Here is a 13,096-nt window from a genome sequence, read left to right on the forward strand (position 1 = left end):
CAGAATAAAAATATTCCCAAACATGCATCCTATTTGCAACAAGGCACTAAAGCAATACTGAAGAGGAAAAAAAGTTGGCAAAGCAATTCACTTTTTTTCTGAATACAAAGTGTTATGTTTGGGGCAAATCCAATACAACACATTACTGAGTACGACTCTCCATATTTTCAACCATAGTGGGGGCTGAATGTTATGGGTATGCTTGTACTCGTTAAGAACTGGGGAGTTTTTCAGGATAAAAATTTATGGAATAAGTCAAGGGGTATGAATACTTTCAGAAGGCACTGTATGTCATTTAGCAGACAGTTTTATCCAAAGTGACTCACAGTCTTGCGCGCATATAGTAGCACTTTATAGGGAATAGGGAGTCATTTGAGATTGGCTCAGTGTGGATGGCAGCTGAATTAAGGAGCTGTTGCAGCAGCAGATAATAAAGAGGTGTGTATGTGTGTGCGTGCCTGCATGTGCGTGTACAGTAGGGGGGACTCTAACTATGCTTAATTTGCGATCGAGTCAGGCCCCCCTGGCCCTCCAGACACAGTGGCAGTGGAGGAGGTGACGGACAGCACAGCACAGCTCTCATGGAGCCGCGGCAGGGATAACGGCAGCCCCATCACCAGCTACCTCATCCAGACCAGGACCCCCTTCACTGTGGGCTGGCAGAGGGTGGACACAGGTAGGCCTGCACATTGATCTAGCCTCTTTGTTTATCTGTGAAGATTTAATTGATAGGTCATACATTTCATTAGGGATGGAAATTAAGCTAGCCCGCTAGCCCGTGGCTAGTTCCTTTCAGACTGGGATAGTAGAAAATGTGCCAAACTAGCCTAACGGCTAGTGAAATTCTGTCTTTTCAAATATGTCTTGGCACAGATTTTGGACCCGGGCTAGTAAAAATTGCAGTCTTCTTGGCCGGTTGGCCAGTGCCCAATATCCATACGTTCCATCCCTGCATTTGGGCTCCCGAGGGGTGCAGCGGTCTAAGGCACTGTATCTCAGTGCTAGGAGCGTCACTACAGACCCTGGTAGATTCCAGGCTGTACCTCAACCAGCCATGATTGGGAGTCCCATAGGGCGGAGCACAATTGGCCCAGCTTCGTAAAAAATAAAAAAATGTGATCATGAACATGTGAAAGAATATTTAATGTTGAACCACAACAACAGATCATGTAGATGCCCTATCCTTGGATTAAAGTGAACCGTGTATATTTTTTTTACCATAAGGGACTATTTGATTGAAATGATGGTTTATCTACGTTGATGGGATGCCTGATCTTAGCCTTATTTCCCTCTGTCCCTAGTTCCTGAGGTAATTGATGGCAACACACTGACAGCCACGGTGGTGGATCTCAATGCCTGGGTGGAGTACGAGTTTCGAGTTGTGGCAAAGAACAGTGTGGGAGTGGGCGAGCCCAGTCCCACCTCCCTCCAGACACGGACAGAGGATGCAGGTGAGTTGTTCACGCAAATTCCACTCCATAAAACGCTTCATAAAATGCTTCATAAAATGCTTCATAAACTTTTCATGAGAAGTAGTTGGGTCATTCCACGAATAGAGTGCCTTTTGCATCCCTTCTGATTTTAAGTAGAAATTGTGCACCATATTGAATTTTTAGATCCTGTTATATTGAATGGAAGTGCCCTTTAAAAGTTTGATTAAGTTCTGTTATGATAAGTAAATGCCATAATGTAGATATTTTGTTAGATACTGCTCCCTATTTTTTCATTTTAGCTGTCAAGCTAGCTATTCGGTCCAAAACACTGAGCTATATATGAACTAGAGGCCGCGTTCAAGATGGACAACCATTGTTTTCAATGTAATCTACTCATGTTTGCATCCACTGTTTCGTGGTTGTCCAGATCCGGTTTTAGAGAGCTGATTACGCCTGCGCATGAGCACTTAGTGCGCACTGGAGCAGCGCAAGAAGTGACAACATCATCAGGTCATCTAGAAATTTGACAAAGTGAATTCAAATAAAATCTTCGGCTGTGAGTGATGGAAAAAAATCAGCCTGTAAAACAATTATTCAGCCTGTAAAGTGTTTTATTTGCAATTTTCTCATTTGACTTCTCGATGGGAGCTGCGGCAGGTAGCCTAGTGGTTAGAGCATTGGGCCAGTGACTGGAAGGTTGCTGGATCAAATCCGGTGTGGATAGGGTAAAAATCTGTTGTTCTGCTCCTGAGTAAGGTAGTTAACCCATTGTTCCCCGGGCACAGTGGATGTCGATTAAGGCCAGCCCCCCCCCCCCCCCCCCCGCACCCCTCTGATTCAGAGGAGTTGGGTTAAATGAGGAAGACCCATTTCAGTTGAATACATTCAGTTGGACAACTGACTAGGTACTCCCCTTTCCCCCATCTATGAGAACGTTAATTTTGGGCTTGACTTCAGGAAAACTGCAATACCAAAAGTGTCCTCTGGGTACAGTGAAAAGCGTGCTTCTAGACCGGAACCCTGGGGCCTTGGTACCAAGTAATGTAAAGAGAGGGAACCGTCAGATGCGTCATAATATCCCAGAAGTAAAGCCGCACTAAAAGACAGATTTGAAATGGAATTACATTGAAAACAATGTAGCAGGGTGGGAAAAATCCCATAAAGTATTTTTGGAAGGTGTGCATTCTGAAAGTATTCAGACTCCTTGACTTTTTCCCCCAAAAAATCCTTATCAATCTACACACACAATACCCCATAATGACAAAGAAAAAACTGAACTATCACATTTACATACATATTCAGTCCCTTTACTCAATTACAGCCTTGAGTCTTCTTGGGTATGACGCTACAAGCTTGGCACACTTGTATTTGGAGAGTTTCTCCGATTCTTCTCTGCAGATCTTCTCAAGCTTGGTCAAGTTGGAAGGGGGAGCATTGCTGCACAGCTATTTTAAAGTCTCTCCAGAGATGTTCGATCAGATTCAAGCCCGGGCTCTGGCAGGGCCACTCAAGGACATTGAGAGACTTGTCCCGAAGCCACTCCTGCATTGTCTTGGCTGTGTGCTTAGGTTTGTTGTCCTGTTGGAAGGTGAACCTCCCCAGCCTGAGCAATCTGGAGCAGGTTTTAATCAAGGATCTCTTCGTACTTTGCTCCGTTCATCTTCCCTCGATCCTGACTAGTCTCCCAGTTCCAGCCTCTGAAAAACATCCCCATAGCATGATTCTGCCACCACCCTGCTTCACCATAGAGATGGTGCCAGGTTTCCTCCAGACATGACGCTTGGCATTCAGACCAAAGATTTCTTGGTTTCTTGGTTTCATCAGACCAGAGAATCTTGTTTTTCATGGTCTGAGAGTCCTTTAGGTGCCTTTGGGCAAACTCCAAGTGGGCTGTCATTTGCCTTTTACTGAGGAGGGGCTTCCGTCTGGCCACTCTACCATAAAAGCCTGATTGGTGGAGTGCTGCAGAGATGCTTGTCCTTCTGGAAAATTCTCCCATCTGTCATAGTGACCACCTCTGTCATAGTGACCACCGCCCTTCTCCCCCGATTGCTCAGTTTGGCCAGGCGGCTAGCTCTATCAAGAGTCTTGGTGGTTCCAAACGTCTTCCATTTAAGAATGATGGAGGCCACTGTGTTCTTGGGGACCTTCAATGACGCAGACATTTTTTGGTACCCTTCCCCAGATCTGTGCCACGACACAATCCTGTCTCAGAGCTCTACGGACAATTCCTTCGGCCTCATGGCATGTTTTTTTGCTCTGACAAGCACCATCAACTGTGGGATCTTATATAGACAGGTGTGTGCCTTTCCAAATAATGCCCAATCAATTGAATTTACCACAGGTGGACTCCATTGAAGTTGTAGAAACATCTCAAGGATGATCAATGGAAAAAGGATGCACCTGAGCTCAATTTCAAGTCTCATAGCAAAGTGTCTGAATACTTTGTCATTATGGGGTATTGTGTGTAGACTGATGAGGGAAAACATGTATTTAATCCATTTTAGAATAAGGCTGCAACGTAACAAAATGTGGAAAAGTCAAGGGGTCTGAATACTTTACGAATGCACTGTATTTGCAGCGGATGCTATTGGCAAGCTATTTGATTTTATTTTTTTTATGGGTCCATTATTATCCCATTTTAATTTTATAAGATGATTTGGGCAGAGCAATTTAATCAATTTAATTTGTAAAATTCAATATAACTAAAATATCACAAAGATATCGTTAAAAAAAACAGTAACAACGTATTTTTGTCAGGGAATAGGAAACAAGAACCTCAACCTACAGCAGTCAATTGTTTTTGCCATATTTAGAAGCAAGCACCAACACACTTAATAAAAACTAAAACACACATGTGAAAGCTTAATTACATAAAGGATGGAATATGTCCATGATAAAAACAAGAGAATGGAATATAATTGGATAAATTAGAAAAAAGATTAGTTGAGATGCAGCCAACACTCGTGTGTGGATTGCTATTCCTAAAATCAATATGGACATCACCTGGCGCTGAAAGCTGAGTAGGCTAATTTAATAACAAGAGCACTTTGTTGGAGCCCTATTTAAGAAATAAGAGAGAGGCTTACCTGTTTGATAGATGCAGTAATGTTATTCAGATATTTGTTGGTAGGCCTAGCTATTTCCTCAAATACTGTCACTAGGCCTGCCTCTATGTCTGTGGAGGGCTTGGTGTATGGCTGAAAAAAGGGCTCGTATTGAGGGGGTAAAGGGCAAAAAGCATACCCCTTGTTAGCTTGAGGGAGGAAATAAAATGGATCCAGATTATATAAAGCAATCAATAATGATGATAAACTCGATGATTAACACAATGCTTTGTGCTAAAAACGAGCTGTAAAATACACAAGAAAGACACGGTTCTGATGCACATGGAGATTTGGTTAGTCTATGACATTCAGAGGTTGAGCTATGGCCTTCTGCAGGTTGAGGACACCAACAATATTGACTTTGTTTGGGAAGTATTTAGTAATCTAATACAATCACAATGTGACTGTTGCTATCAATTGAGATTTTCAAGTTATGTAAAAGAGAATATGTTTTTAAGCCCAGGCAGCTTTTAGGGATGCACTTGTATCTTTTGCTTTTGGGTTAAGCCACGAACGAGTAGCCAGCTTCAAATTCTTCATCGGACTCAGGCCTCATGTCTGGGGTGGATTCATGATGACGTCTCATATTTAATTATTTGCTTACAGCGACAGTTTTGTTGCAAACAAGACACTGGCTTGGCATCTGAGAAGTATGGTGATAAGATGAATATCACTTAATAGGGTATTAATAGAGACATTGACATTTTTATCTTATTGTCATTTAATTAATTAGCCCACTAACCAGATGTGTTCAATGTGTAGTGTAGGCCTATGAATTGGGCTGCGAGTCTTTGCTAGCCTTTGCTGTTCTGGCCCGCTGACTAGCTACAAGCTCAGGAAGAAATTCGCTGGAGGCCAAACCTAGTTGCCAAACCCTGTTGCATATCGTAAATTCAATCACCCCCTTCACGATCTTCATCATCATTCAGATCGTTCAAAAATGTGTGGATACAGCTAAACTTGAAGAACTCATGGTTCTCTGTGGTTCTCTCTGTGAAGTGACGTTATGTTGTTGCTCGCTAGTGCGGTATGCTGAAGAAACAATATACTGTACAATGTAACAACAATTGCTCGCAAACGGCACAGGTGTGAGATTTGTTTCACTATAGAAGCACTGGTCCTCTTAAATTGTAATTCCAGGTTGCACAAAAATATTTCAGGGCATATGACTGTCTGCTCTGCCATTGCTCTCCTTCACAAAAGGGATGTATACAATCATGACAAGTATAGGGTTGCTATAAGACGAAAATAGGAAAATAATGGAACCTTGATAAAACTATGAAATAGCTCCCCAAAACCATCTGATGTTTAAATGTAATTTATTACTAGAATTGTGATCACAGACCTTCCCAAAAATACATTGAATTGAGTTTTAATATGCTCGACCCTGCTCCATTGTTTTCAATGTAATTCCGTTTAAAATCTGGCTCCCAGTGTGGCTTTACTTCCGGGTTATTATGATGCATCTGACTCAGTGCTTGGCTTAGGCCGGAACTGTCCGGAGTGCCGTCATCCCACCTCCAATTTTGGGGGAACGGCATACGGGCTCCTCTATAAAACAAAGTGGCTTATCACCAGCCTGGATTCACACACACAGTGTAAAAAAAAAAGTTGATCAAAGCGGAATTAAGGCGAGATCTGCATTGAATAACAATGGAGAGTGGGCATTCATATCCTGATTCCACTGTTCACCGCTAGTCTGTGAATCCGGTGTATACGTGTCAGTAGTCTGTTCGAGTTTGAGAATTCGCAGATTGAGAATGCGCCAGACTGAATGTGCAGGATGTGCTGTTCCAAATTGCCAAATGAGGGTTCTTACTGTCATGAAAATCCTGGAAAAGTCATGGAATTTTAACATGTTTTCCTTTTTTAAATATATGCTCAATCACTTAAAAATGTACATATCAGCTATGATCAGAATTAGGCCTACCCTTCAGTGCGTCTCTCTGTGTGTGCTGTGCTTCATCTGCATGTGTGCCAGTGCGAATGGGCTGTTGCTCGAGGAGAGAGAGACATTTCAGCAGCAGGTAGCCTAGAAAATCATTTAATTAACTATATAGCCAATTCAAAACATAACTAGCTGTACTACAAGCTATCTCACTAGTTAACTTTTTAGCTATAAGCATTAATGTTGTAGACTCGTTGTCGTCTTTTCACCGGCACTGTTGCGAAATACTTTACGATTCAAAAGTTGGACACACCTACTCATTCCCAGTGGCGGAAGAAGTACCCAATTGTCATACTTGAGTAAAGGTTAAGATATCTTAATAGAAAATGACTCAAGTAAAAGTGAAAGTCCCCCATTAAAATACTACTTGAGTAAAAGTCTAAAAGTATTTGGTTTAAATATACTTAAGTATCAAAAGTAAATGTAATGTTAATATACATTAAGTATCAAAAGTAAATGTATAAATCATTTCAAATTCCTTATATTGAGCAAGTAATTAACATTTTCGGATAGCCAGGGGCACACTCCAACACTCAGACATAATTTACAAACTAAGAAGTTGTGCTTTGTGAGTCTTTGAATCCACCAGATCAGAGGCAGTAGGGATTACCAGTCATGTTCTCCTTATTAGTACATGAATTGGACCGTTTTCTTGTCCTGCTAAGCATTTAAAATATAAAGAGTACTTTTCTGTGTCAGGAAAAATGTATAGAGTAAAAAGTACATTATTGTCTTTAGAAATCTAGTGAAGTAAAAGTAAAAGTTGCAAAAAAATAAAGTAAAGTACAGATACCCCCCCCCCAAAAAAAAACTTTTAAACCACTGTACTTTAAACCACTGCTCATTCCAGGGTCTTTCTTTATTTGGACTATTTTCTACATTTTAGAAAAATAGTGAAGACATCAAAACTATGAAATAACACATATGGAATCATGTAGTAACCATAAAAGTGTTAAACAAATCAAAATATATTTTCTATTTGAGATTCTTCAAAGTAGCCACCCTTTGCCTTGATGACAGGTTTACACACTCTTGGCATTCTCTTAACCAACTTCACATGGAAGGTGTGCCTTTGATGAAAATTGCTCTTATGAGGACTGCCACAGGAAAGGAAGACCCAGAGAGTTAACTCTGCTGCAGAGGATAAGTTCATTAGAGTTACCAGCCTCAAAAACTTTAGCCCAAATAAATGCTTCACAGAGTTCAAGTAACAGACACATCTCAACATCAACTGTTCAGAGGAGACTGCGTGAATCAGGCCTTCATGGTCGAATTGCTGCAAGGAACCACTACTAAAGGACACCAATAATAAGAAGAGACTTGCTTGGGCCAAGAAACACAATTAATGGACATTAGACTGGTGGAAATCTGTCCTTTGGTCGGATGATTCCAAATGGAGATTTTTGGTTCCAACCACCGTGTCTTCGTGAGAAACAGAGTAGGTGAACGGATGATCTCCTCATGTGTGATTCCCACCGTGAAGCATGGAGGAGGATGTGTGATGGTGTGGGGGTGCTTTGCTGGTGACACTGTCAGTTATTTTTTTTTTTATTCAAGGCACCCTTAACCAGCATGGCTACCACAGCATTCTGCGGCGATAAGCCATCCCATCTGGTTTTCAACAGTACAATGACCCAACACACCTCCAGGCTGTGTAAGAGCTATTTGACCAAGAAGGAGAGTGGTGGAGGGCTGCATCAGATGACCTGGCCTCCACAATCACCCGACTTCAACCCAATTGAGATGGTTTGGGATGAGTTGGACCGCAGAGGAAGGAAAAGCAGCCAACACGTGCTGAGCATATGTGGGAACTCCTTCAAGACTGTTGGAAAAGCATTCCAGGTGAAGCTGGTTGAGAGAATGAAAGATCGTGCAAATCTGTCATCACGGCAAAGGGTGGCTACTTTGAAGAATCCAAAATATATTTTGATTGGTTTAACACTTTTTTGATTACTACATGATTCCCTATGTGTAATTTCATAGTGTTGATGTCTTCACTATTATTTAAAAAATTTGGTAAATTACTAAAAACTAAGAAAAACCCTGGAATGAGTAGGTGTGTCCAAACTTTTGACTGGTGCTGTATATATATTTTTTTGTTTTAGCAAAACAGGTGGGGCTCAAAATAGGTGGGGCTCTGCCCCTGCCCTGAATGACGGGTCGCCACTGCTCCTGCACCTCTCATCCCAAGTCAAGCACTGATATGACAGTTGCTTTTCTTTACATTTCTTGCTTTGTCCGAACCTAGCATTGAATCAAGGCGATTTGTCGCGCTATGCAGAGACGTCCCAAGGATCCTGGATAGCATGGACGATGCAGATGGGTCGCCACTAGTTGCCACAAGTCATGAACCCCCCCTATTTCTACAATTTATTTTCTTAAATCTAGCCCTAACCTTAGCGCTAAACTTAACCGCACTGCTAACATTTGCCTAACCCTAACATTAAATTATTACATTTTGACTTTGTGGTTGTGGTAACTAGTGGAAACCATGCCGATGTTGATCTTTTCCGAGGCGCAGGTTGCTCAGCAACCCTCCTGGACTTGCCCGGACAGGCCTGCCCCTCACCCGGCTACAGCCAGCGTGAGAAACTTGCTAGCAAAAGTTTGTGCAATGAGACTAAAAAAATTCTGAACTCTGACCCACTAAACATCTTTGCTAGTCATGAGTCATGATAGTGTTATTATACAAAGCAAGTGAACTTCAAAACGTGGTGTAGTTTTATTGGGATTTGCAGCTGTTTGTAAGTAATGAATCTACTAGCTTCTGAAATAACTTACTTTAATATAGACCACATGGAAAATTAATAAATCAGATTTTCAATATGAATAAAGACTTGTTAAAGCTGCAAAAATATGCATTTTGACATGTCCCTCGTGTTTTTCTGGCTTCTAGAAGAGTTTCAACGTAATTTCTGAAGATTATTATTTATTTCACGTGATTAATTTTGCTTTGTCCCTCATTTTAAGGCGAACGCTGTTAAGTGAACTGAACTCTCGTTTTAATATGGTGATACTATTCCCAAAATAAAATAAAAACAAAAAAACATTGAACATCTAGTAGTCAAATCATAGTGTAAAAGCAGGTGAGTTGGATCATCTGGTGTTTTGTGGTGGAAAACAGACGGATGACAATAACACGTCAACCCTGTTTCCTATAGATACGTAGATAGGCTAGACATGTTTTAGCAATTACATTTTTTGTGAAACTTGCATTCAATTGCCCCTCCCTGTTGCACACAGCAAGCTTCCATTCTCCATGTCACAAGAGTTATGGCTAATTTAAGATGAACTTCAACCCTGTTACGTCAACCCTGTTAATTGGCACTTACTTTATACATTTTTCTTTATTACTTTATAAAATGTTCTATAACAGAATGTCATAGGTGAAAGTTTTGTATTTGCAAATTACACTACCCAAAAGGCAGTCAACTGTTGGAATGACCCAGCTGTTGGATACAACCCTCCTCCAATCGGGGTCCGGGCTCAAACAGTATTTGTTTATCTAAAAGATTCTTATTAAGCCGTGGTTGAACGAGCTTGTCTGGCGCAGTGGAACCAATGGAATTGGAAGTCCCAAAAACCCCAACCATCTGGAACTCCAGACAGGCTCAATCAAATGTTCAAAGTATAAAGCAAAACAAATATTATTTGAACCCAGATCTGCTTCAAATAGCTTTGTCAATACAAATGTCTCAAGCTATCTGAAACAAAAGACATGTGCCAGACTAGTGTTGTCATAAACATGGTCTCTGTTGTGTAGTTCCTGATGCTGCACCCACTGATGTTGGAGGAGGGGGCGGCAGCAGATCAGAGTTGGTTGTTACATGGGAGGTAAGTCGTCGTTTGTTCCAGTCTCCTCTAATTTATTTATCTTAATTTAATAAGGCAAGTCAGTTAAGAACAAATTCTTATTTTCAATGATGGCCTAGGAACAGTGGGTTAACTGTGGCAGAATGACAGATTTTTACCTTATCAGCTCAGGGATTTGATCTTGCAACCTTTTGGTTACTAGTCCAACGCTCTAACCACTAGGCTACCTGCCGCCCCACTAAAGAGAAACTGTTGTCCTTACTTGTATATCATTTAATAAGGTGCTTATTATTTTACATTAAATCAGTTAGTTGGCTTGTGGGTGTTGTAAATCCAGAGCTGTTGAAATGTGGCTCCGGAGCAGCGGTTGTAATTCCTTAGTTGAGGCGCCCATATAAGCCCTTGGCAAACAAATGCAGAACATGCCACCTGACAGATGAATTGTTTTCAATTCATGATACTTTGAATGATTAAAAGGGTACAATTCAATCAAATCAGAACCTTGGAAATCCCACACTGTTGCAAAACTGCAGTACTGCAAAGTTACATCAGATAAAATGTTTAGGCATCATAAGTGCCAAACAAATAATGTAATGATGATATAAGCTAAATACATTAAGAATTCTACTCTTCACCTATTATTGAAAATATTTAATTTCAAGAACTGTGGGAATAACGTTCCATTAAAAAGGCTGCAGGGAAATGTATAATACGCCCAATAGTTTTAATATCTGTTTTTTTCTTGCTCATTTCAATTATAGTCAGGTAGCAAAGAAAACAAATTTGAAGGTCATGGTTGTGAGATTGGATGTGATGGTGTCTGGCGTGATGACTCGCTGAATGTGTGTTTTGTATGTGTTTTAATATCACTATAGTTGTGTTTCACTCCCAGCCTGTTCCCGAGGAACTGCAGAACGGTGAGAGCTTCGGTTACATTATCGCGTTCCGTGGCCTCGGTGAGATGACCTGGACCCACGTCGCCACCTCTGCTCCAGGGGCATCCCGCTATGTGTACCGGAACGACAGCATCGCTCCCTTCTCACCCTTCCACGTGAAGGTGGGAGCCTATAACAGCAAAGGGCAGGGCCCGTTCAGTCCCGTGGTCACCATCTACTCTGCAGAGGAAGGTGAGAGATAAACCATGTATACTCCAACAGTTCCCCCAAAAAATCCTTTCCTTGCTTCATTGGTTTCCACAACCACTTATTTGAAAGGGTATGATAGGATTTATTTTATGTATCCTGACTGTTTGACTGTGGACAACTACAAATACTTAGGTGTCTGGTTAGACTGTAAACTCTCCTTCCAGACCCATATCAAACATCTCCAATCCAAAGTTAAATCTAGAATTGGCTTCCTATTTCGCAACAAAGCATCCTTCACTCATGCTGCCAAACATACCCTTGTAAAACTGACCATCCTACCAATCCTCGACTTTGGCGATGTCATTTACAAAATAGCCTCCAATACCCTACTCAACAAATTGGATGCAGTCTATCACAGTGCAATCCGTTTTATCACCAAAGCCCCATATACTACCCACCATTGCGACCTGTACGCTCTCGTTGGCTGGCCCTCGCTTCATACTCGTCGCCAAACCCACTGGCTCCATGTCATCTACAAGACCCTGCTAGGTAAAGTCCCCCCTTATCTCAGCTCGCTGGTCACCATAGCATCTCCCACCTGTAGCACACGCTCCAGCAGGTATATCTCTCTAGTCACCCCCAAGACCAATTCTTTCTTTGGCCGCCTCTCCTTCCAGTTCTCTGCTGCCAATGACTGGAACGAACTACAAAAATCTCTGAAACTGGAAACACTTATCTCCCTCACTAGCTTTAAGCACCAACTGTCAGAGCAGCTCACAGATTACTGCACCTGTACATAGCCCACCTATAATTTAGCCCAAACAACTACCTCTTTCCCAACTGTATTTAATTTTTATTTATTTATTTATTTTGCTCCTTTGCACCCCATTATTTTTTTATTTCTACTTTGCACATTCTTCCATTGCAAAACTACCATTCCAGTATTTTACTTGCTATATTGTATTTACTTTGCCATCATGGCCTTTTTTTGCCTTTACCTCCCTTCTCACCTCATTTGCTCACATTGTATATAGACTTGTTTATACTGCATTATTGACTGTATGTTTGTTTTTACTCCATGTGTAACTCTGTGTCGTTTTATCTGTCGAACTGCTTTGCTTTATCTTGGCCAGGTCGCAATTGTAAATGAGAACTTGTTCTCAACTTGCCTACCTGGTTAAATAAAGGTAAAATAAAATAAATAAAATAAATTAAAGCACAAGGCGAGACCCAAATGCACACATTGGAGGCCAGATGGTTGGAGTCTTACAATGATTATTAATCCAAAAGGGTAGGCAAGAGAATGGTCGTGGACAGGCAAAAAGGTAAAAACCAGATCAGAGTCCAGGAGGTACAGAGTGGCAGACAGGCTTGTTGTCAAGGCAGGCAGAATGGTCAGGCAGGCGGGTACAAAGTCCAGACTCCAGGTAAACAACCAAAACCGGGAGGACGAGAAAAAAGAGAATGCAAAAAGCAGGAGAACGGGAAAAACACTGGTTGACTTGGAAATGTAAAAGAAGAACTGGCACATAGAGATGGGAAACACAGGGATAAATACACTGGGGAAAACAAGTGACACCTGGAGGGGGTGGAGACAATAACGAGGACAGGTGAAACTGATCAGGGTGTGAGAGTACCCCCCCCCCCCTCTAGGGACGCCACCTGGTGTCCTACCTGGGCTCATACCTGGTTGACTGGGGTGTCGGCGGT

At 41.6% G+C, this 13,096-nt stretch overlaps 1 protein-coding gene across 1 annotated transcript in view; it reads left to right on the forward strand.

Moving 5' to 3' along the window:
* The window catches only part of cntn3a.2 (contactin 3a, tandem duplicate 2), a 68,678-nt gene that overhangs the window by 34,790 nt on the left and 20,792 nt on the right, over window positions 1-13,096 (forward strand). Inside the window, exons 14-17 of the mRNA XM_020506392.2 lie at window positions 518-676; window positions 1,302-1,451; window positions 10,252-10,322; window positions 11,194-11,428. Of these exons, the coding sequence (XP_020361981.1) occupies window positions 518-676; window positions 1,302-1,451; window positions 10,252-10,322; window positions 11,194-11,428 (615 nt within the window). The remainder of the gene's footprint in view (window positions 1-517; window positions 677-1,301; window positions 1,452-10,251; window positions 10,323-11,193; window positions 11,429-13,096) is intronic.

This window comes from Oncorhynchus kisutch, linkage group LG17 (assembly GCF_002021735.2).
Source record: "Oncorhynchus kisutch isolate 150728-3 linkage group LG17, Okis_V2, whole genome shotgun sequence".
NCBI classification, from domain to species: Eukaryota; Metazoa; Chordata; class Actinopteri; order Salmoniformes; family Salmonidae; genus Oncorhynchus; species Oncorhynchus kisutch.